Source organism: Carlito syrichta, unplaced genomic scaffold (assembly GCF_000164805.1).
Source record: "Carlito syrichta isolate Samal-C Ts95f unplaced genomic scaffold, Tarsius_syrichta-2.0.1 Scaffold314393, whole genome shotgun sequence".
Taxonomy (NCBI): Eukaryota; Metazoa; Chordata; class Mammalia; order Primates; family Tarsiidae; genus Carlito; species Carlito syrichta.
Window position 1 is genome coordinate 1,934,029 of NW_007258489.1, and position 23,730 is coordinate 1,957,758.

A 23,730-nucleotide genomic window follows, 5' to 3' on the forward strand; every position below is an offset into this window, starting at 1 on the left:
CAGGATTCATCTCATGGCATCTTGTCTTGGGGTCCCAGGCCGAATCAAGTGTCTCTGTTCTGTGCTCCCACAACATCCCGTAGTTACTTCAATTGTGAACCTTTGCATCCATTCCTGGTCCTCACCTTAAGCTCTGTGAGGGCAGGGAGTTGTCTTGCTCATTGTTTCGGTCCAGTCTCTGGGCAGTTGGCACCTGGTGGTCACTCATCAAGTGTTAGTTGAACTGCACTGGTCCCTCTTCCTGAATCTCTAGCTTAGTTTGCAACTCTCTCTACAAGGCAGATTGGACCAGTACACCTCTGATAGCTTCACTTTCTTCTTTTGAGATCTCTGATGTCTTTAGGAAATAATGATAACCTTCAGAAATGTCAGCATTCATTGTGTGTTTATTCTGTTTCAGACACAGTGCCATGCTCTTAGTTTGCATGTCTTTCTTAATGTTCCTGATGTCTCTATGAAGTAGACACTGCTGTTAGTTCAGTTTTCAAATCCAGCTCTGTGTTACTCAAGAGTTCAAGCTCAGCTGAGTGTGGTGGCTCATGACTGTAATCCCAGCACTTTGGGAGGCTGAGGCAGGAGGATTGCTTGAGCCTGGGAGTTTGAGACCAGCTTGGAGAACATAGCAATACCTCATCTCTACAAAAAAAAAAAAAAAAAAAATAGCTGAGTATGGTGGCATGTGCCTATTATCCCAGTTACTTGGGAGGCTGAGGAAGGAGGTCACTTGAGCCCAAGAATTTGAGGCTGCAACGAGCTATGATCATGCCACTGTCCTCCAGTCTAGGATACCAGTTTAGGGTGGGTGGGAAAGAGAGGATATCAAGCTCTTATGCACTGTTCTAGGGGCCATATGGTAGATGTTTTAGTCTCTCTATAGCAGGCAGGTGTTATGAGTAGGACAAGTGAAGCTAGGCACTCAGCCATAGCTTATTAAATGACTACTGGTAATCTAACTTTAAAATAGGCAAAGGGCAAGACCCAGTCAATTTATTAAGCTTGCAAAATTAGACACTTTTTAACATTAACAAAGTTAAAATCTGGAGAAGGAATTTGAGCAGCCAAGTTATTTTTTTAAAAAATTCAAGTATACAATCTGGAATACTGGAACCAAAATCTAAATCCAGGCAGGATGCCTACACAGAGGGTTGGGGCACAGGTACAAGAAAGCCCCTTGAGACCGAACCAGTCACTTTCCTGAGGCAAAAGATCTCTGCATGAGCCAGGGGAACTCTCAGGACTTCCTGCCAATCACAGCAATCAGCCCCAGTGTGGGCAACCAAGCCCAGCCATCTGACTCAAGCGGAGAATGAAGCTGTATAATTTAGCCATGGTATATTTGATTCCTTGAAATAATTGTTTTACAAAATCATTCTGCTTTATAAGCAAACTAACAGATGGCTGAATCTGGACATAACTGTGGAGAAAGACCACTTTCAACATGTTTATTATTGGTTAAAGCACACTCTGTTAATGATGTTCCCAAGTTATCCATCCCTTTTTATCCACCTGCAAACACTGGTATATGTCTGTGATTGAAAGAATTGTACAGATCTCACAAAAGGAAAGTTTCACCAGGGATGGGATTAGCACATTGTCTTTCTCTTTTTGCATGCTGTTCGTAGAACACTTGTACATTAGTAGACTGTAGACAGCATATATTCTGAACTGGTTGGTGCCTATTTCCTCCTGGTCATTACATATTTTTACCTTGCACATGATTTACATATTACGCTTTCTTTGCTATTCCTGCCACTTCATGGAAGTGAATATAGTGTTTTATGTAATTCATCTTAATATTCATTCTTCTTGGCTAATTGCAAGTGTACTACACTTAGTTTTAGGGGAATGGAAGTTACCAATATCCTAGTAATAAGACTAGTAAAGAATTGAATGTCAAGTATGTGTTAGCTGTACACACACACACAAAAAAGTCAAGTTGCTAAAATGCTATAGCCTAACTTCCAGCAGCTACCAGCTGCCTATTTCCTGGAGTACAACCAAGCACTACGTCCATCATGTGCATATTGTTTGTGTCTACTTGATGCTGCAGCAGAGTCAGGATATTGTGAAAGAGACTATGTGGCCCTGAAAGCCTAAAATATCAACAATATCAACTAGTGTGTTGAGTCTTGCCGTAGACTTATTGCATTAATAGTGTCCTCATTAGCTTTCTTGTCCAAAGGTTGAATGGGTGAGCACTGGAAATGTATGTCATCTGCTCAAGGTTACATTGTTAAAATATGAAGGAGCCAGGATTCGAATCCGGGTACTCTGACATCATAATCCATTTAAAAAATCAAACTTGTGCTCCCATTGCTATATTGATTTTATGTGCAAATTTATCTTAAAACTAAGAACATTCTTCTTTAGGAAATTCCAAAGGATGTGTCAGAAACTAGGGACAAATTTTGATGCTCTGCCACCATATCCCCAACCAAGTGTTGTCGTTTCCTTATTACCTATTTTTATATCTCTTCCAAGATTGAACCAGTAGGTCATGCTGAGATAGAACGACTGACTACGATCTTTATTAGAGTGGTGGCATTTTCGTTTTGGGGAAGGAGAAGTGGGAGTGTGATGAAGACGTGGAAGCCAGCATGTGTTTAGATGGCTATACTTTTATCTCCCAAAACAAAGTCCTTGGAAGGTTTAAGAAATGTGTTCATAAACTGGGCTCGGTGGCTCAGCCTGTAATCCTGCGCCTTTGGGAGGCTGAGGTGAGTGGATTGCCTGAGCCCGCGGGTTCGAGACCCGCCTGCGCAGCGAGACCTCATCTCTACAATAAATCAAAAAATCAGCCGGGCGTGGTAGCGCATGCCTGTAATTCCAGCTACTCGGAAGGCTGAGGCGGAAGGATCGCCAGAGCCCAGCAGGTCGAGGCTGCGGTGGCCGGGAGCGGCCACTGCACTCCAGTCTGGGCGACAGAGTGAAACTCCAACTCAAAAAAAAAGAAATGTGTTCATCTCTATAGGACTGTAACTGGAGTGCCTGGAAAGAATGGGAAATTACAGATATTAGGAGAAAAAGTTTTCCGACTTCAGGTGACCCGTTGTGGTTCTGAAGCCCTTTTCCTCTGATGGATGCTGAAGTCTGTGTATCCGCATCCTCCCTTCTCCCAGTAGCATCTCCTTGACAGTAACTTACACTTTCACATTCCATATTCTTTGTAATCATTCCAATATTAAGCTTCCATTATTTTTAAATACTATAGACTAAAAGGCTCTATGAGGTCAGTAACTGAGTCTGTGCGACCCAACTGACTCTTAGGAAAGTATTTGTGGAAATAGATCAAATTGAAGTCCAGCATGTGGCTCACAACTATTATCTCAGCACTTTGGGAGGCCAAGGTAGGAGGATGGCTTGAGCTCAGGAGTTCGAGACCAGCCTGGACTACATAGTGAGACCTCCTCTCCACAAAATTAAAAAAAAAAAAAATTGGCCAGGCATGGTGGCATGCATCTGGAGTTCCAGCTACTCAGGATGCTAAAGAGGGAGGATTGCTTGAGCCCAGGAGTTTGAGGCTGGGGTGCACTGTGACTATGCCACTGCAGTCCAGCCTGGGCAACACAGTGAGACCCTGAGTAAAAAAAAAAAAAAAACTGAATTGTGTATTTGCTGCACTCTTCTAAAAGAATAAGTAATAATTTTACAGTAGGAAATATGTAAGATTTCAGCAATCCCAGTTTCTAAAACACAGCCATAATTTTGCACCAAAGAAACGACCTACAGCTCATTCATAATTCTCCAAACGGGTGACTTTTTAAAAGGAGCGGTGACAGACCAGCATTAGCAGAGGCAGAAACAATGACTGTCCCTCTTAATGGGGACCTTGTGGAAGGTAGAAAACTAGCTGCCAATGAGATTAAAATGTATATGAAGATGGAGAGCGGAAGTTCTTTGTCTATATTTCAAGTTCCCAAGTTATTTTATTTCTATTAGGTTTAAGATTCAATCCAGGAAAGCTTTTAGAAAATCTTTTATTTGGGGGGACTTTAATAATCCATAGAATCTACTTAGTTTTCCACATCATTTCGCCTGTGTAGATAGTTACCATCATAACTGTATTTCTCTGGGGAAGAAAATGAGGTCGTAATGTAATTTACATAAAACTTGCAAGGGTGTATTTGACTTACTTGTCAGCAGTTGTATGGTAATGTGTTGACACCTTATCACTATTTTATTCAATTATTTTAATGCCAGGAGCGATAGAGGGTGAGATAATAATGTTCTTCTCTCCAACCTTCCATTCCTTTTTGTGTCTGTCTGAACAGTTTTTTGCCTGTGCCACAGTCAGCTTTTTTTATTTTTCCCAGATACTTTTTTCCCTTTTCGGAATTTTGCCCATTTACTTTCATATGAGTATTTTTATTTCTCTCAGTCACTCTATCTTGAAACATTTGAAAATGTTTACCTTATCTATATGGGAATTTTAAAGTCACTTGCCTTTGAGACCATAAAAGGAAAATTTTTCACTTGTACCAGCCCATGCCTAGGAGATAGCAAAACTCTATGGTGTTTCATCTGTGGTTCTAACCAGTGAAGGATGATAAAAGACTATGAACTTTGAGTGTCCAGCCCCCTCCTCTCTCCCTCACGTGCCAGACCCTTGTTGGGCCTAAATGAAGAGTACTTCCTGCCTAAACAACAGCGAATTTTGTTTGAACCAACTATGCACAGACCTAAGAATTTATTCCATCCTATCTAAAGCGGTGGAGCCCAGTGCTAAAGTAGCAGACACCTTGAATTCTCACTTCTGTACTTAAAAGATGTTTCCCTCTTCAGCAAACTATTTGGTGCATTTTTTCACTGGCAAGTCACAAAAAGTTACAACTTTTTGATTATTTATTTTGCTTGCCTTGGTGGTCTCTGTTTTACTCTTTGACACAGCTTCACTGAGTCTGTGACCTTGGACAAATCATAAAACTCTTTGAGCTGAGGTAGCCAATAGTGTGGACAATAATATCTACTTGAAAGGGTTTCCATTTGGATTATATGAGATACCACATGAGAAATTACCTAATGTAATTCCTGACAGATGATGAACACTAGATGAAGGTTGGTTTCCTTCTTTCATGCTCTCAGACCTGAAAATGACTTCTGGTACCCAGTAGGTATTCTGTAAATACCTACTTGTGTAACGGGTAAATGAATGTTTGCATCACTCCCTGAAATGGACTGATTGTGCTGTGCTATACATTCTACCTGTGATGTAGTTTTTAGAAATATTTGCCTGGTATTATAGAACTTCAGTTTATACTGATACAGCATTTTATTTTATTTTATTTTAATATATCTAAATGCCCTGAGGTAGACTTGTGGTATCTTTTCAAACCAATTATAAATCATTGCAAGTCAGTGGAATTTAACACACACACAAAAAGCCAGAACCAGAGCTTTAACTGCTGACTAACTTGTTATTAACTCTTCCAGAGTTAAATCACCCTCAAGACACTTTAAATCATAAACCAAAAAAAAAAAAAAATTAAGTTAATTGCAATGTTAGTATTTTCAAAACTCAAATCTATGCCTAACTTTAATGATCATTACCAATTAACACACATTCAAAACATCAATTAAAACAATATTTTCCTTGGCCTTCATTTAAAAATTATATTTCTTTTGGAAAGTTAATATTGCAAAGGTTGGCAATCATAAGAGAATGTTCAGACCTATTCTTTTAGAGTTTTAGGAACCAAACAAAGATTTACTTTGGACTGTTTATGATCTTCAGAAGTAAGGCCATGAACTCAATGACCTTGAAAACATTTTTAGCCTGTGTAATTCTCTTTATAATTCTTATCCTACATGTTGTAATTTGTGTGTTTAAGTAAATCATTATGGGATTGTAAAGATGTATAATTTAAGAGGTTTGCATAGGGTGACCTTTTATCAAAAGGCCTAAAATTGGACTCTCGGGTCAGGACTTTTGCCATATAACACAGATGGACATCAACAGAAAAGCCCATTCCTGTGGCCCGAGGATACTTCCACATGCTCCCTACCGCCTTCAGATTGTTATGTGCCATATTGGCATGAGACAAGGGGAAACCATCAGAGAGAAACTTTAAGCCCTGTGTTTTAACCTAAAAAAAAATCAGTGTATTTCTGCCTCTTTTTCAGTACCATAACAACTGAGGGATTGAACGGGTTTTTGTCATTGAGGGAAATGGTTCTCAGGGTTGGGGCCAGGGGTCTTTCTTTCCCTCCTCATTGTGAATTGCTGTGCAATATAATATGATCTAAGTCATGTTTCCTAAATTGGCTGCTCCTTTAATATCTGGCAAGAATATTATTGCTGAGATTATATTCAACTTTTTTTTTTAATGAGCACTTTCTATGGGCCTGACACATCGATAGTCCAAAGGTTCGAGCAGGACCAAAGAAGTTTTAAGACTGTTCCTCTTTGGTTCTTAAGGTAGGAAAAGCCTATCAAAAAAAATAAAATAAATAAAGAACTAAATTTACATGCTGATATACACGTATGGTATAGACACATTAATGAATGAAGCAGGCCTGGAGGAAACACTGTTCTTGTCCAAAGGGGACATGGCTGCAGCAAATTGCCATGTCAGAATATGAGCTCTGTTTTTCCAGATCTTCCTATTTTCAGGCATGATATACTTATGTCTAAATGTTGCCAGCTTATTTTGAATGTTTTTAAAACACTACTGGCCAATCAAAATGCAGTGTACTTGCAGCCTCTGGATACAGCAGGAGTTGTATAAGTCAGGAGAGAGAAGGTCTTTCTAGGTAAAGAATAGCATGAGCAAAGCCCACTTACCTCTTCTGTCTCTGGTTATACGTAAGAAATCCAGTCCTTTTGTATTCTTATACTTGTCACCGGGAACTGTCATCTAATAAATCCAGGGCAATCAAGGAATATGTCACTGGGTAAAAGGCAGTCCTTAAACAGAAGATTCAATTACCTGTTTTTGTGCAATTCAGACTTCTGATAAAGCGTTTCATTCTCAGGGTAAAAACATTTGTTAACTGTCATCAATATACTTGCCGTCTATTTTTCCCCTTTTTGGAGATCGCTTTGGTGCTTGTTAAGAGTGCACACTTATTTGCAGCTCACCCCACTCTACTATGCTTGGGAGTTATGCAATTAAACATGTCCTGGAAAAACATGCTTTTTAGTGTGTGAGCATTCAACATTCTCTAAATAAATCTCTCTTTTTATCTTGTACAGCACTTTAACATTTCAAAGGCTTTCACATCTGTTACATCATTGTAGGCCTTTACTTTAAGTTGTTCTATAAATAAATCCTAAATTCTGTAAAATTGAAAATGGAGCACATTTGTGCAGAAGCAAGGTGTTTTCCCTCAAGTTTTGTATGGATGATTTGAAACGCTCTATCTGGATGAGAGAAAGTAACATTCCAACGCCTTTGCTCCCATTGTTGACTCTTCCAGAACAGTCCTTCTCCCTAACCCATGGATGGTAAAGCCAGTTGCCCTGTGAGCATTTTATACTCTGTGATATGCTGAGTTCACATCCCACTCTAGCTTCTTCTACTCTCTGTGTACCTGCCTCACTTTCCACATCACGCTGCATACTTATAAGAGGAGGAGGTTTTCCGTCAAGACACCTGAGTGCCTTCACCTGCTAGTTGAAGCTCTTGATAGGGAGCTCTTGTTCAGAGGGTGAGTTATCTGGATCAGTGTCTCAAGGAGCATAGAGCTGTTTTGAATCAGATACTGTGAAGTCAGGCACACCTGGTTTTGATTCCCAACTAGCTGTGTGACCTTCAGCAAGTTACTCAGCCTCTCTGAGTCTCTTTGTTTATTCAAAAAGATGTTAATGAAACATTCTTCATGAGTTTGTTAAAAAGTGTTGAGAAAACACTTATCAAGAGCCTGGCACAATATCTGACACATAGTGGGTGTGAAGGATAGTGAACATTCTCCCCTTTGTTGTTTTAATTATTCCTTACATTCCTGTCCCTCCCTACTCATCTATCTACGTCTTTACTCTCTAAATCCAACCTTGTAATTCAGCCTTGATTTGCTCATAAATGACTGAAAAGAACCAGGTTTTAGAATCCAATACATTTGGAGTCAGAATCTGTTTTGTAATACATCTGAGACCATGTTGAGTTACTTGGGTTTTTTGAAGGTCAGTTTCCTCATCTCTTAAATGGGGATAATAAAGCCTAATATCACGTGTGTAAATAAGAGGAATAAATGAGCAAACATATGTAAGGCACCTAGAACATTGCCAAAGCATGGGTAAATGTGTTGAATTAATCAAAATAGAGAGACTGCAAAAGATTTTAAGCTGGTTTTAGATAAAGAGATGAAGCCTAAACAAAGAGGACCAGACAATCTGAACTTTCTGCAAATGTCAATGCTGAGTTGGAGAATTTGGGTTAAGCTGGGGGTATGACATTTTTATGTCAACAGAATTTAGAGGTTAGAAAACTACAAAGTATTTGCGCAAACCTAAAATTTTGGTGCATTTACACATTATAGTCAGTTTCTTTATACAAGCCTGGATGTCCAGCTGGCTGATGCCTTAGCTAAGAATGGTTCTGAGGGCTCAACCTATATGCCCTGAGCATCCTTCTTGACAAGTTCTACTCAACCTCTCTGAACTTGGACACGCTGTTTTTTTCCAAGATCTTCCCACAGGGCTGCATCGGAAGAGAATCTACTGTCTCTCTGGCCTAGCATCACTATACCAGAGGTTGGCAGACTCCCTACAAAGGGCCAGAGTAAAGAAAGATTAGGTTTTGCAGGCCACATATAGTCTCTGAAGCATACTTTTCTTTGTTGTTCTTATTTTAAGTAACATTTTACAAATGTAAAAGCCAGTCTTAGAGAAAAGTAGGTCACAGGTCAGACTGGGCCCTCATACCCATTTGCTGACTTTTGCTCAAGCAGGGAGGGAGGGATGAAGGGTGACTTTGAAACCTTGGTGAACCAATGCCTTCCTTTAGGGAAAAGGAGAAAGCACCTCATCGTTTTTTTGTTTTTAATATTCAAGACATTGAGTTAGTACCTTTGCTTCTATGGTGCAACTCTATTGTCTAGTCAGGTTTTTAGTCATTTTCTAGGGAGACCTCATCACACTGCTGCTTTCCATTGGAAGCTGATGAGAAACATCGTATAGCAGATGGAGCACAGACTGTAGGAATGAAAAGCACAGAAGAAAGAGCTGTGTGAAAGAAATATTTAATCATAACATGAAAAACTCATGGTGGCAACTTTTCCATTATGTTAAATTTCCCTCATTTCTATGTGTTCTGAGTGTGTGTTTCAAAACCGAGGCTGTAATTTTCCATCTTTATGCCCATCCACCACAGGTTTGCAATTTTGTCTTTTGCAGGACTATGACTTGAGCCAGCTGCAGCAGCCTGACACTGTGGAGCCAGATGCCATTAAGCCTGTAGGAATCCGACGACTGGATGAGAGACCCATCCATGCCGAGCCCCAGTATCCGGTCCGATCCGCAGCCCCACACCCTGGGGACATTGGAGACTTCATTAATGAGGTACAGAGAGAGACTCACTTTCTTTATAAGAACTTTTTTTTTAATTGCAAATGGTTAGATCTCTGTAGGCCACAAATTGCTTGGAAGACAGCTATGTCGTTCATTACAACATACTTGTTTTTAAGTTTATCTTTGTGTAGAAGCACTTGTGGCTTCAGTAACAAAGAACAAATTTAATTGCTTTGATCAACCAAAAAGAAATGTATCCATTAATATTTTGCATTTGTCAAGTGGCATATGTCACATATTTTCAGTATTAGTCATACTATCCAAGAAGAATTTTTCCCTAGATTACAAGTAATAAATAGACTAACAATAATATAGTGCATTTGGATTTCACTTAGTAGCACTGATAAATGTAGCAGGAGTTCGCTTTAATTTTCCTCACACTGTACCCTTTGAATTCCACAAATGGTGAGAATGCAGTGCCTACCCGATGACTCCATCAAAAGACATTAATTGGAAGAGCTAAATTAAATATTATGTAAGTGATTTAAATACTTGTCTAGTTGAGGAGTTTTAAGAGCTTCTGTAAAAGGAAGCTAATTCTCTGTTCAATATAACAGATATGATTTTCACTGTCAACATTATCATGGCATTCTTTTATTTCATTACTGACCGAGAGTATCTGCTGCATTTAATATTTAAGTTTTGAGGTAAGGTGATTTATGTGCCTTGATCTTGTCTGTAGTTTTACTATAGATCTTATTTTGAACTTTTGTTGGAAGTAAAAGAGAGTCATACATACTGATACTGATTGTGAATATATGGCAGGACTCATGTTCTCTGACCATATCCCCTGTATCTCCAAGATCAACTGATATAGGGGATACAGCCAGAGAACACGAGTCCTACCATATATCCACAATTAGTATCAATATGTATGCCCTATATCTCAACGCACTGCAAAGTGGAATGCATCTGTTGGATATGGCCTTCAGTCATGCGCTGATAAGACTCTTGTTTCCTGTACTTCTTTGAAATAGTTACATAATCTGTGAAAGTAATCAATCTACATTATGTTTTTAGGTGTACTTAGAGCTTGTATAAAAAGTTTAAAAACAGAATTGGAATATGTATCCATCTCTACAACTATTCATTACTGTCTATTTCTAAAATATGTGCTGCTTTCTGGACATATGTATTCACTTCTGCTAAATAGGTAATAGATTTATAAGAATCATGATTTAAAAGCAGATAGAAGAAAAAAATAAGAATGCCAGTAATTCCTTTTATCCACAGAAATGTGTCCTGACTTCTTCAGCATTTATTTATATATAGACATGGTTAGGGAAATTTGCAGAAATGTATATATATGGCTAGATGTTTTAGAATATGTAAGAGTGCCTGATGATTTTATATCTAATGTAGTGTTTGTCATCATGAGACAGTGTTGGGTTATTCCTGTGGTTTTGAATTTCAAGATATAGTGACTCTCTTGACACACATTCCCTCCCTATGCTGCAGCCCCAGTGAATTATTTGCAGTTCCTTAAAAGCATCACACTTTTGAATATACTGTAACTTCTGCAAAGCCCCTACCTTCTCAGCCATCTGCAGGACTCGTACTTTGCCTTCAGGATTCAGCTGAAACATTCTCTTCTGTATGAAACCTTCCTTGATACCTCTGGGAAAGTATAACAATATGTGTCCTCTGTCAGAGCCCTTACCAGCTGTGGTGTAACTCTCAGTATATCTTTCTCCTACTCCAAATGTAAGTTCTTTCCAGAACAAGGACTATTTCTTGTTTGTATTTTTATAACCTAAACATCTAGTATGTTACCTACCTCTTAGATTCTGTTGTTTTCAGACATTCGAGTATGTATTGTGGCAAATGTGTAGGGCATAAAGCGATGAGCACCACCCAGTTTACATTTGATTAGGATCCAACAGAAAGCAAGTTTGGAGCCTTCACTCAATTGGTACTGATTACTTTCAGAAAACAAGGATATCAGTTATTCTAACTTTGTATTTTAGTGTGTGCTTTCTGTGTGTGTTCATTGTTTTTGTTTTGTTTTGTTTTTAACAGAGATTTAATCTTCTTCAGTAGATAGAAAAAGAACATCTAGTTAATAAGGTTCATTCACCTGACACTCCTTAGGCCACCATGGAAACAGTCATAATGGGAACTTCCGTTTGGAATTTTCTTTCCGTAAAATAGTATTCAGACACAGTCTAAAACAGTGTCTTGAGACCATAACAAGCAGATGCAATTAATTATATGAAAAACTTTGTTCTAAACTGACTGCAAATTAACTTCTAGAATACAGTCAATTCATAATTTGAGAATTATCTGCATGTGTTAAAAATAGCTCATTTAAAAACCATCTTGAGGTTAGTTTAGGATTATCCATTCAGCAAATCGCTATTGAATATCTACTGTGTGTAACATCACTGAGCCGATAACACATAGTTTAAAAAATAAATTAAACATAGATTTTCTTTGTATGCATTCCCTACTTTGCTGCCAGCACAGTTTTTGTATAATGCAATTGTGCCAGTACCTGAAGGCCCATCATCTCAAGCCCTCCCCCACCCAGTAACTTGCAGGCTAGTGATGGAGAACTCTACTTGTCGTTCACAGGCTTATCTTGTAACACCATACTGATGCCTATCCATATGCAGTTCTTCTTGCTTGGAATTCCCTCCCCCCATTTGCTAGAAATAGGTTCCTTCATTAAGACGTTCCTGATCCAAAAAGGGTCAGGCATACAGAGTATGGGTTAGGCATCATCCAGTAGCATCCCATTGTACCTAGAACTCACTGCCCTTCAGAACACCAATCCCATGGTTCCATCCCATCTCCCCTCTAAGCCCTTCCATGGCTGGGAATGGTGCTTATCCCTGGGCAGTGGGGTGGGGCATGACAGTACGAAACACACTGGTTTGGTGAATAAATGAATGAATGAAAGGTTCCACTTTAGGAAATCATTCCTAAAATGGTGACTAAATCCATGAATTTGAACATGATTACAAGACAGACAAATATGGAGGAGAAGGTAAATAAAATCATCACCTAGAAATGCCCCTACAGTTGGAGACAGGAAGAAAATCTAAGGAGGTTAAGGTATCACAGAAAACAACCAAAAAGATAGTTTCAGGAATGTGAAAGTCAGTTTTGTGGGAAGGTTCAGAGAGACAAAAACTGCCAAAAGGCCTCAGCCAGTAATAACTCTAAAAGCACCATACAGATTTATCCATCCAAAATACTCATTAAGTCTTGTTCAATATCTTGTACTAACTGGATGGACAAACATGAATATATGTAAAATTTTTAAACAGTTGAAGGCACCTAGAAAGAACTCAAACACTTTTTATAGAAACATTTTAAAATGCACACAAATTTATTTATCTTCAGGTCTTATTTGATTTAGCAGAGCACCAAATGTTCCAAAGGAAGCATAATATAGTGGTGATGATAACTGGAGTTTGATGATAACTGCTTTTATAGGTGGAAGGAATAAGAAAGCTCATGAGAACATTTTCAAGTTTGTTTACTTCAATAAAGAATGAATGTTGTCTTGAATCTCAAAAATGATAACTTATTTTCAGTCTGGTAAGTAAAGTAAAACAAGTCCCACATTTTTGAAGTTCAACCGCAAAATTTCATTCTGTTTTGAGTTTTTAAACATGACCTTGAGAAGGTGAAAATTTGAAACTGATTTATTGAATCTCAGTCTGACAGTAGAGATTGTCATAACTCCAATAACTTTACTAATCCTGTACATTTCTTTTTTCCTTTTTTCTTTTTTGTTTGTTTGAGTCAGGGTTTCACTCTGTTGCTCAGGATGGAGTTCAGTGGCATCATCACAGCTCACCACAGCCTCAACCTCCTGGGTTCAGGCAATCCCTGGATTGATTATTTATTTATTTATTTGTTTATTTATTTATTTATTTATTTATTTATTTATTTATTTATTTATTTAATGAAGCCTTGCTGTGTTGCCTATGCAGGTCTTGAACTACTGGGTTCAAGCATTCCTCCCACCTTGCTCTCTCAAAATGCTGAGATTGCAGTCATGGGTCACTACGCTGTGCCCTGTACATATATGTGTGTATATATATATATTTTTTGTATAAAGTAGTATATTTCAGTGTGTGTGTGTGTGTGTGTGTGTGTGTATGGGGAGGGGACCCCAAAAAAGGAATTATTATTTGGACATGAGGCCCCTTGTAGTACAGGCTTACTTTGCTAGGTAATTGTTCTAGGAACCCAGAAGATCAGCTAGCATTGTTGTGACTGCATTGTTGTTGAGTCACTGCATTGTTGAGTGACTGCATTGGGCTTCAGTGTTTTTTGTTTGTTTTATTTGGGTTTTTTTTTTTTTTTTTTGAGATACTTTCAATATGTCTGCCCATTTCATGATAGGTGATTTGTACAAACAGCTTACCCATACCTCACTGAGAGTTCAGTAGTTTTTGACCAAAAATGCAAGCCCCCCATGCTTTCCCTTCCTATTCACCCAATCTCTCCCCAAGCTACTTTTGTTTCTCCATTTGAAACAAGTTTTCAAAGGGAAACATTTTGCCAGTGTGGAAGAGGTGAAGAAAAAAAATGGCAGAAGCACTAAAAAGCATCAAAATTGACAAGTTAAAAACGGTTTTGAGCAGTGGAAAAAGCAATCCTGATGGGTGTGTTGCTTCAAACGGATAGTACTTTTAAGGTGGCTGAAGCTTAAATATGTAAGAATAAACACACAAGTTTTTATAAGTAAATTTCAGGGTTTTTTTGCTCCCCCTCATCCATTCATATATAAATATATATATGTAAGGGCTGGGCTCCGTGGCTCAGCCTGTAATCCTAGCACTTTGGAATGCCAAGGTGAGTGGATTGCCTGAGCCCGCGGGTTCGTGACCCACCTGGGAAACTTGGCGAGACCTCATTTCTATAATAAATCAAAAATTAGCTGGGCGTGGTAGCGCGCGTCTGTAGTTCCAGCTACTTGGAAGGCTGAGGCGGAAGGATCGCCGGAGCCCAGCAGGTTTAGGCTGTGGTGGCCAGGAGCGGCCACTGCACTCCAGTCTGGGTGACAGAGTGAGACTCCAAATTTAAAAAAAAAAAAAAAAGTATATATATATATATATATATATATATATATATAAACTTGGTGCATACTTCTGTTAAAAGACCAACTTTGTATTAATATCACTTAAAACTTATGGAAGATTCTTCTAGAATAACTTGCTTGAAACTACTAAATTTTAAAACATTTGCCTTTTTCTCCTATTAATTAAATTTAATTTGTCTTCTTTAAAATATCTCATTTTGCTCTTACAGGACTTAGACATTTTTGTGAGGTCAAATCCAGCTGCCTTGCCTAAAGCTCTGTTACCTTGTACGAGGTCAAGATCCTTGGTTTTAACTTCTGGGATTTCCAGTTTTCTTATTTGTAAAATGGGAATAATAATCGAGCTTCCTTTTAAGATTGCAGTGAGAACTAAATGACTAAATCATCTAAGTGCTTGGCATAGTGCTAAAATTTCTTAATTATTATTACTATCATATTAATTATTATTAAAAGTAAATTACCTTTTAGGAGAAAAAGGCTTTCTACTGTTTTCTAATTGTAAATAAAACAATTCAAGTCCTGTCTTTCCAAAAAACCAATGTGCTTTAAATAAAATGAAATTCCCCCCAAAGGGGAGTGGTAATGTTGACCTTTATAAGCCACAGAATTGCACTATAATATAAACATGGTGTGTACTTTTATATCCACATATATTTTAAATCTAGATCCTAACTTTTTCTTAAAGGAATAGATATCAATATGAACAGGCTGCTTAGGGGATGCGGAAAAAGAACAAATCCCAGGACAGCAGTTCAGAGTTGTCTTGTAGAATACCTGCTGGTTGTCAGGCACCGTGTTGAGCAGCAGGATGTGAATACAAACAGCCTCTGCAGAAAGGATATCAGTCTCGTGTAATCTAAACATGATAAGAAAAGTAGAAGAGACCAGAGAGACCACAGAGGAATGACTGCCAGTCATGATTGGGGGGAAAAATTTATTCAGCAGAAGTGATATTTTTAATGAACTCTTGGATGGATGGATAGATGGATGGATGGATGGATGGATGGATGGATGGATGGATGGATGGATGGATGGATGGATGGATGGTTGGATGGGTGGTTGGGTGGGTGGATGGATGGATGTGTGGGTGGATGGATGGATGGGTTGGTGAGTGGGTGGGTGGGTGGATGGATACATGGATAGATGGATGTAAATCAGATGAAAAAATCTGGAGGGGGCATTTCAAACCAAAGGAATCCCATTTCAGAAAGAAATGAACGTGCAACTGACATGGCAGTGCACAAGAACATGATGCTTTAGAGTTTGGGAGCTTCCCTTTGGGGGTGCACAATTCAATTGTAGTTGCTGGAGTTGCGAATAACTGAAGCAAAAAGGTAGGTGAGCAGTCTAGTTTCACTAAATACTCTTCTAAATAGTTTTTATTTCATCCTATAGATTACCTAAATGTCAGACCTTTAAGTAACACCTTCTAGTTTTGTTCAGCTCTGTACACTTCTTCCATTATTTTCTTAAACTTTTAGTCAATTTTAATGCAATTGTCTTAAATAAAAGGAATTGTTTTAATGTTCTCTTGCACCAATTGAAAATTCTCTCTCATGTGGTGCAAGGGGAACTTCTCCCTCATTTGGGAAGCACTACTATAGGTCAGAGAGCAATCAGAGGGTTCCATTTCGGTGATTGCTGTCAAACAATGTTTGAGAGAGCAACCAACGGTAGTATTTAAGAAAGAAGCAGGCTCAGTGGCTCAGCCTGTAATCCCGCACCTTGGGAGGCTGAGGTAAGTGGATTGCCTGAGCCCGCGGGTTCGAGACCCGCCTGGGCAACTTGGCGAGACCTCATCTCTACAATAAATCAAAAATTAGCTGGGTGTGGTAGCGCGCCCCTGTAGTTCCAGCTACTTGGAAGGCTGAGGTGGAAGGATTGCGGGAGCCCAGCAGGTTGAGGCTGCAGTGGCCGGGAGCGGCCACTGCACTCCCGTCTGGGTGACAGAGTGAGACTCCAACTCAAAAAAAAAAAAAAAAAAAAAAAGCAGGAACAGTCCTGGAAACAGGAATACCAGTTAGACCGGCTTTTGCTCTGGTCTGGGCAGGATACAGTGAGTCTCTGTACTAAAGCAGTGGTATTAAGTCTAAAGAAGACAAAATGTAAAGGAAACGATACGTCCTCTTTCCTCTTATGTCCCACATGTGTTCCTCACGGAAGAATGTAAGTTTTTATAGTCCCCATAAAAGGTGTCTCCTCCCATAAAGCATAGGATCAAAAGTCTATAAATACAAGCTCAGCAAGAATTCAGCCAGAGCCTTAGCTCTCTCACTTTGCAGAGCAGCCCCAAACTTCAGAAAATAGTTCAGATTTATCCAGAGTTCAAGATTTACCTCTCCAGGAAAGGTGGAACAAGAGCATACTTTGCTAAATTTGGTCAAACCTAGAGGAACACATGCAGTTAGTTTGTAAATTTGGTAACAGTACATCGTGTGAAATGATGTCCACATCCAAGAATAAAGGAATCCCAGAAGGGAGTACCAGAAGGTTTCATTGCCCACTGGATTTCTTCTGTACATTCACTTGGATTTCGTGCCTGTAGCCATGAGTTTCTCAGAACTTGACTGTGATCTTTTTAGATTTACCAAAATATTACCAAGAGTTTATGTAATACCTCATCCAGAAGAGTCATATTTTATTCTCAGATAAAAATCAGTGCTATCCAAGTGGAAGGGACTTGAAGTACTTAACCTTCTGCCTAGAAAGATGGCTGGCCTAAGAATTCTTGAAAAGTTCAGTGGTTTTGCCCTTTCATAATTATTAGAACATAAGACAGTGTGCCATGTTCTATCATAGCATGATGGGCTCTTACTAATGGATTTTATGGCCTTAACCTCTTTTTAAAAAAATTAAAATAGATTCAAAAACTACCATGATGATCTGAAAGCCAGTGCAAAAGCTAATAATAATAATAATAAAATAGATAAGCAGTAATATTTTTGAGAATTTCAATAGCAGGTATGAGAGTAGATTATCAGCAGTGACCTATTTATTTCAAGGAATTCAATTAAGTGGCTAAGACATTTGATGAGGAGTCCTGCAGGTCCTTTAAAAACCTAGTGAAGACCAGTCCACTTTTCCTGTTTATTCTCGAGACACAGTAAACAACAGGGCATCCCTTTTTCTCTCCACTGAATCCAGACATACTTGAGACTCTGCCATGGACTCTTGAGAGCTAATTTTAGTCTTAACATTTCCATATTTCCAATTTGGAGTTGACACTATAAAGATTGGGTATGACTGTGTGTATTTTCACATAAAAATTGAGTTGTAATAAAGCAGGAGACCTGAACAAGTGATCTTTGCCATTGTTTCTGTTGTTGGTATCATAAAGCAGTTCTCATAATGAAATTTAATATTTGTTTTCAGAGACCCACTCTTCTTATCAGGAATTTTCCTGATTTTTCTTGATTTTCTTTCAGATTATTCTTGAATCCAATCTTTAATGCTCCCAAGTTAGACCGTGCTGAACTGAAGGAATTCCCTATTGCTTCTATTTGCAGTAGTTAGATTTTGTAGGACAAAGAGAAGAGGGGTGTGGGCTAATATGTGAATACAAACTCTACGAGGACAGACACAGGATCTTGCTAATTGATAGTTGTTTCTCCACCATTAAGCAGAATTCATTATGATAATAGATACCCAACAAATGTCTTGAATTGAATGAATATCTGCAAAAAAAAAAAAAAAATGAAGATGCTTTCTTTGGCTTTTGCTAGCTAAGGCTACAGTAACTGACAACTTCAAAGTATTGCTGGTTTACAGTAACAAAGGTTTACTTCTTGCTTAAATTATAAATAAGTTGTAGACTGGGTAGGGTGGCTCATACCTGTTATCCAAGTGCTTTGAGAGGCTGAGGTGTGAGGATTGCTTGAGACCAGGAGTTTGAGACCAGCCTGGCAATACAAGGAGACTCCATCTCTACAAAAATTATTTTTAAATAGCTAGACATGATGGCACACACCTGTAGACCTAGCTACTCGGGAGGTTGAGGTGGAAGGAACCCTTGAACCCAGGAGTTTAATGCTGCTGTGAGCTACTTTTGTGCCACTGCACTCTAGGTTGGGCGACATAGCAAGACTTTGTCTTTAAAAAAATTAAAGAATAATAAGACTAAATCGGCTGTATTCTGTCAGTGGCTAGATTCCTGATCTACATGTCTTGTTCATTTTAGGACCCAGGAAAAGATAGCATTTCCATCTGAGGCAGGCCATTCTCCTGGAAGAAGGAGAAAGAAGGAACTGGTGGAAACACATTAGATAAAGTTCTTTAAGCAGCTGTTCTTCACAACTCATCCCATTGCGTTGGCAAAAAACCAATCACATAGCCCACCCTGGCACTGGGGTTGGGGAGTAAACCCTGACTCCAGGGAGGCACTGTGGTAATGTGGGTGTGTGATCCACCCACAGAAGAAGGGCGGTGAATCACCCGGGGGCAGTAATACAATCTACCACAGAAGGGAATTATGCATTTTGAGAAATTGTAGGCTGTGGTTCCCAGTCTTAGCAGAATTGTCTTGTAACTTAGTCTAAAAATAAGATAAAGAAAATCCTATCTAAAATTATTTATGTTTTATATATTGAGGTATTTCACTGAAGACCTACTATATTCTATTTTACATAAGTTTTTCTGTGTTATAAATAATATAAAATGACATGAGGAAAAGTGATGCTTAATTCAGTGGTTAGGATATGGTAAGAGATACTTGGAGATGGGAAAACTGGTCACGTGTACTTTTCTTTCTAGTTTTTTATTTGAGTCAAGCAGCTGCCATTTTGTTTCATAAAATGTGCCTTTACCATTTTTTTATTTTTTTAAATTCCAAAGCAAGATATTTTCTCCAAACTTAATTTTTTGTAAGTACTAGATAATATGCATTGAACTCTACGTATGGCAGACACTGTGCTGAGTCGTTGGGTCCTTTTACCTCATTTGGGCTTTATAATAATCTTTATTATTATTATCATTACAAAGGAGGAAGTACTGAGATCCAACAGCTGTTACTGGGGTGAGCTGAGGTGTCAACTCACAGTCCCATCTCTTAACTACTACACCATGTGGACTCTGACTTGAATTTGCATGTTGTCTTTCCCTACTCCTTTTTTCTGTAAACTTGAACGAATAGAACACGTGCTCATAAAACCCCACATATATGCTCATAAAATGCATGTAGATTGGAAGGAAGATCTGATCTCTCAGGTAGGATAGTCTATGACACATCCTTGATAAGTAAGACCACCATAAGCCCACCAGTATTTGTTAAGCCAGAGTTGTGGAGATGCATGTTGGTATGTCTTAAAGTACTAGAATGAAATTGGGGAAAAAATCAGGAAAAAAATGCCAAAAAGACCTAATCTTAAATCCTTAGAAGTTTTGCAGAGCATAATTATGAATTAGCTGCAGATACTTTAATATTGAAAAGCATCTATTTACACAAATTAAGGACACAGATGGTAATTATTTCCTTTTTTAAAAAGTTTTTTTAATTCTTTGTAAAAGCCAAGTATGCATGTTATTTTAGATTGACAGAAGCCGTCCCCTCCCCAATATTTATACTACGGACAGATCTTGGATCATGACTTTTCTAGGGTTTATAGAAACTAGAAGCTACCCTATTTAAAAAAGAAATACGTGTTCACAGTTTATCAGTTAACTCCACCCTCCACATGTTTTGTTGATCACATAAATGATTCAATGACTACCTTTCCTTATATAGTAATCACATCTGGCCTGTCTTCATTCTTCCTTTGATATTCTTCCAATATTAGGTCAATACAATGCTACTTCCTCTTTGAACCGCTATCTCTTAATGTTAGTCTGAATAGTTTTCAGCATCCTGATGCTTTTTCTTTGACTTCACAGTTTTGTGGTTTATCATTTGCTTCATGTTGTGTAATGCCTGTTAGGCTAGAAGGTAAGTTTGTAGAGGGACTAGGACCATATGGCACTCATTTATATGTCTGTCTCTTGGCCTTACCTATAATTCCTATTCAACCTATGGTCAAAATTCCCTGACCCTGACTCCGATTAGGCTTCATGTATCGCATGATTTCATAGCCCTCTTTATTATTTCATGTAACCTATTTCACCAGTAAATTACTTATTCAAAACAGGTCTTGTGCAATGGACTATTGCAAAATCTCACTTATCAGACATTCTAATAAGAATAGCAGTTGTTCCATATATGTTTGTTGAATTAATGAATGAATTGATCTAACAGTAATTACCATAATATAATTTAGCTTGTATTTCAATGAGAGTTTTAAAAATAAAATCCAGCAATCCTGTTCTATATATTATGTTATTTAAGGTACTTCTTCCTCTGCCTCAAGCAGTCGGCCATTCATTTCTGCCACCTGTCACACTTATTCTTCAATTTGTCCCCTCCTGTTCATAAGTCTTGTACTTTCTGACTTGACTCTGTAGGGTTGTTTCTTTGGAGAGGAAAGACATCAGTTAGTTTTTTTCTAACCTCCATATGATGATAACCCTAGTTTCTAGATGTTAAAATTTGTGGTCTGTAAATGGAAATTTACAAACAAGTGTTTGTTTGATCCCATGGAATCACTAGGATCTGCTTTGTGGTTTTGCAAATTGTAACCCTCTCTTAATTCTTTCTTTCTTTGTGTTTCCACATTGCAGGGCCTTAAAGCGGCTGACAATGACCCCACAGCTCCACCATATGACTCCCTCTTAGTGTTTGACTATGAAGGCAGTGGTTCCACCGCTGGGTCCTTGAGCTCCCTTAATTCATCAAGTAGTGGTGGCGAGCAGGACTATGATTACCTGAACGACTGGGGGCCACGGTTCAAGAAACTTGCTGACATGTATGGTGGAGGTGATGACTGAACTTCAGGGTGAACTTGGTTTTTGGACAAGTACAATTTCAACTGATATTCCCAAAAAGCATACAGAAGCTAGGCTTTAACTTTGTAGTCTACTAGCACAGTGCTTGCTAGAGGCTTTGGCATAGGCTGCAAACCAATTTGGGCTCAGAGGGAATATCAGTGATCCAATACTGTTTGGAAAAACACTGAGCTCAGTTACACTTGAATTTTACAGTACAGAAGCACTGGGATTTTATGTGCCTTTTTGTACCTTTTTCAGATTGGAATTAGTTTTATGTTTAAGGCTTTAATGGTACTGATTTCTGAAACGATAAGTAAAAGACAAAATATTTTGTGGTGGGAGCAGTAAGTTAAACCATGATATGCTTCAACACGCTTTTGTTACATTGCATTTGCTTTTATTAAAATACAGAATTAAACAAACAAACAAACAAAACTCATGGAGCAATTTTATTATCTTGGGGGATGAGACCATGAGATTGGAAAATGTACATTACTTCTAGTTGTAGACTTTAGTTTTGTTTTGTTTTTTTTCCCCACTAAAATCTTAAAACTTACGCAGCTGGTTGCAAATAAAGGGAGTTTTCATATCACCAATTTGTAGCAAAATTGAATTTTTTCATAAACTAGAATGTTAGACACATTTTGGTCTTAATCCATGTACACTTTTTTATTTCTGTATTTTTTCCACTTCACTGTAAAAATGGTATGTGTACATAATGTTTTATTGGCATAGTCTATGGAGAAGTGCAGAAACTTCAGAACATGTGTATGTATTATTTGGACTATGGATTCAGGTTTTTTGCATGTTTATATCTTTCGTTATGGATAAAGTATTTACAAAACAAAGTGACATTTGATTCAATTGTTGAGCTGTAGTTAGAATACTCAATTTTTAATTTTTTAATTTTTTTTATTTTTTATTTTTATTTTTTGGTTTGGGGAGGGAGAAAAGTTCTTAGCACAAATGTTTTACATAATTTGTACCAAAAAAAAAAAAAAAAGGAAAAGAAAGAAAGGGGTGGCCTGACACTGGTGGCACTACTAAGTGTGTGTTTTTAAGAAAAAAAATGAAAAAAAAAAGCTTTTAAACTGGAGAGACTTCTGACAACAGCTTTGCCTCTGTATTGTGTACCAGAATATAAATGATACACCTCTGACCCCAGCGTTCTGAATAAAATGCTAATTTTGGATCTGGTGACTGGTTTGAACTTTTTCTTTTCTACTTGAGCTGCTTTGAATGTTGCAAAAATCCCAAGTACTGGAGTTTCGATGAGAACAACAGTACAAAAGTATGTATTTGTTCTTGCGCTATTCACCACTGAAGCACGTAGCATGGCAACGGTGTATGGTGAGCAGCCGAGAGAATCGTGTTGGATCTTATCATCATCATAGAAGAAAAACATCAAGTGACTCAGGAATAGACCTTCCTGGTGGTGATACACAAATCTCATCCTTTAACTTCAGTGAACTTTGGTGTTAATTCTCAATATAACTTTTGTTTTAATTTGTTTCTGTTCAAGCTAATGGTTATGCTGATTCTAACAGGCCTTTCCCATTAAAGCCACCAGCATAAAGGAAACGTCAGTAAAATGGGTTACAAGACTGCTGTGGAAACATCAGTGGACATTGGAATGCTCGTGCAATTCATTGAAGCCCTTATTGTATGTACTCAGTGAAACACACTTAGATTTGACTGGCATTTACTTGACCATTTGCTTTAGTTCGATATAGTCACAGAGGACAAGAAAAGGATACAATACTGCTAAATTTTTGTAAAATTGTTGATGTACTTTACAGTGATTCATTAGTGAATTTTAACAGAATTGAAAGAATCTTCACTTGTATTTTTCTATTTGCTTCATAATCATTATCACACCATATATTCTTATACTGTATACTTTGAAAACACTTATATACCTTCTCTAATTAACTCTATGTTTTTTGCTTAACATAAAAGTTATTTTATATTAGACAGTGAAATTTACTTTGCCATTGATTCACTCTGTAGGCAATACTTTCTTGTTACTTTTCTAATCATTAAATGCCAGAGTTTACCTCTGGGAATTTCCATAATGAATCTTACTAAATTTGCTAATTGGAATAGTCTTTTCTAAAATTGGTTCTTAGAATGTGCTTCCATGCTGTTGTACATTCAAATGAAACTGAACTGTCTTTTCAAATTCAAACATTGTAACACTTAAATTTACATCATTAGATAAATAATGGTTCAAATTATTTTCTTATGGTTGATATGCAGTCAGAGACCCAGATCTAGCCTATATGGGTAAACTTTAAGTGTTAATGATAAACAT

At 38.0% G+C, this 23,730-nt stretch overlaps 1 protein-coding gene across 3 annotated transcripts in view; it reads left to right on the forward strand.

The window, feature by feature from the left end:
* CDH2 (cadherin 2) overlaps positions 1–22,613 on the forward strand; it is a 208,472-nt gene extending 185,859 nt beyond the window's left edge. For all 3 annotated transcript variants that reach the window (XM_021719311.1, XM_021719313.1, XM_021719312.1), the window contains 2 exons: positions 9,332–9,496; positions 21,210–22,613. In XM_021719311.1, coding sequence (XP_021574986.1) covers positions 9,332–9,496; positions 21,210–21,416 — 372 coding nt within the window. In that variant the 3' untranslated portion in view covers positions 21,417–22,613. The remainder of the gene's footprint in view (positions 1–9,331; positions 9,497–21,209) is intronic.
* Positions 22,614–23,730: the final 1,117 nt, after the last annotated feature.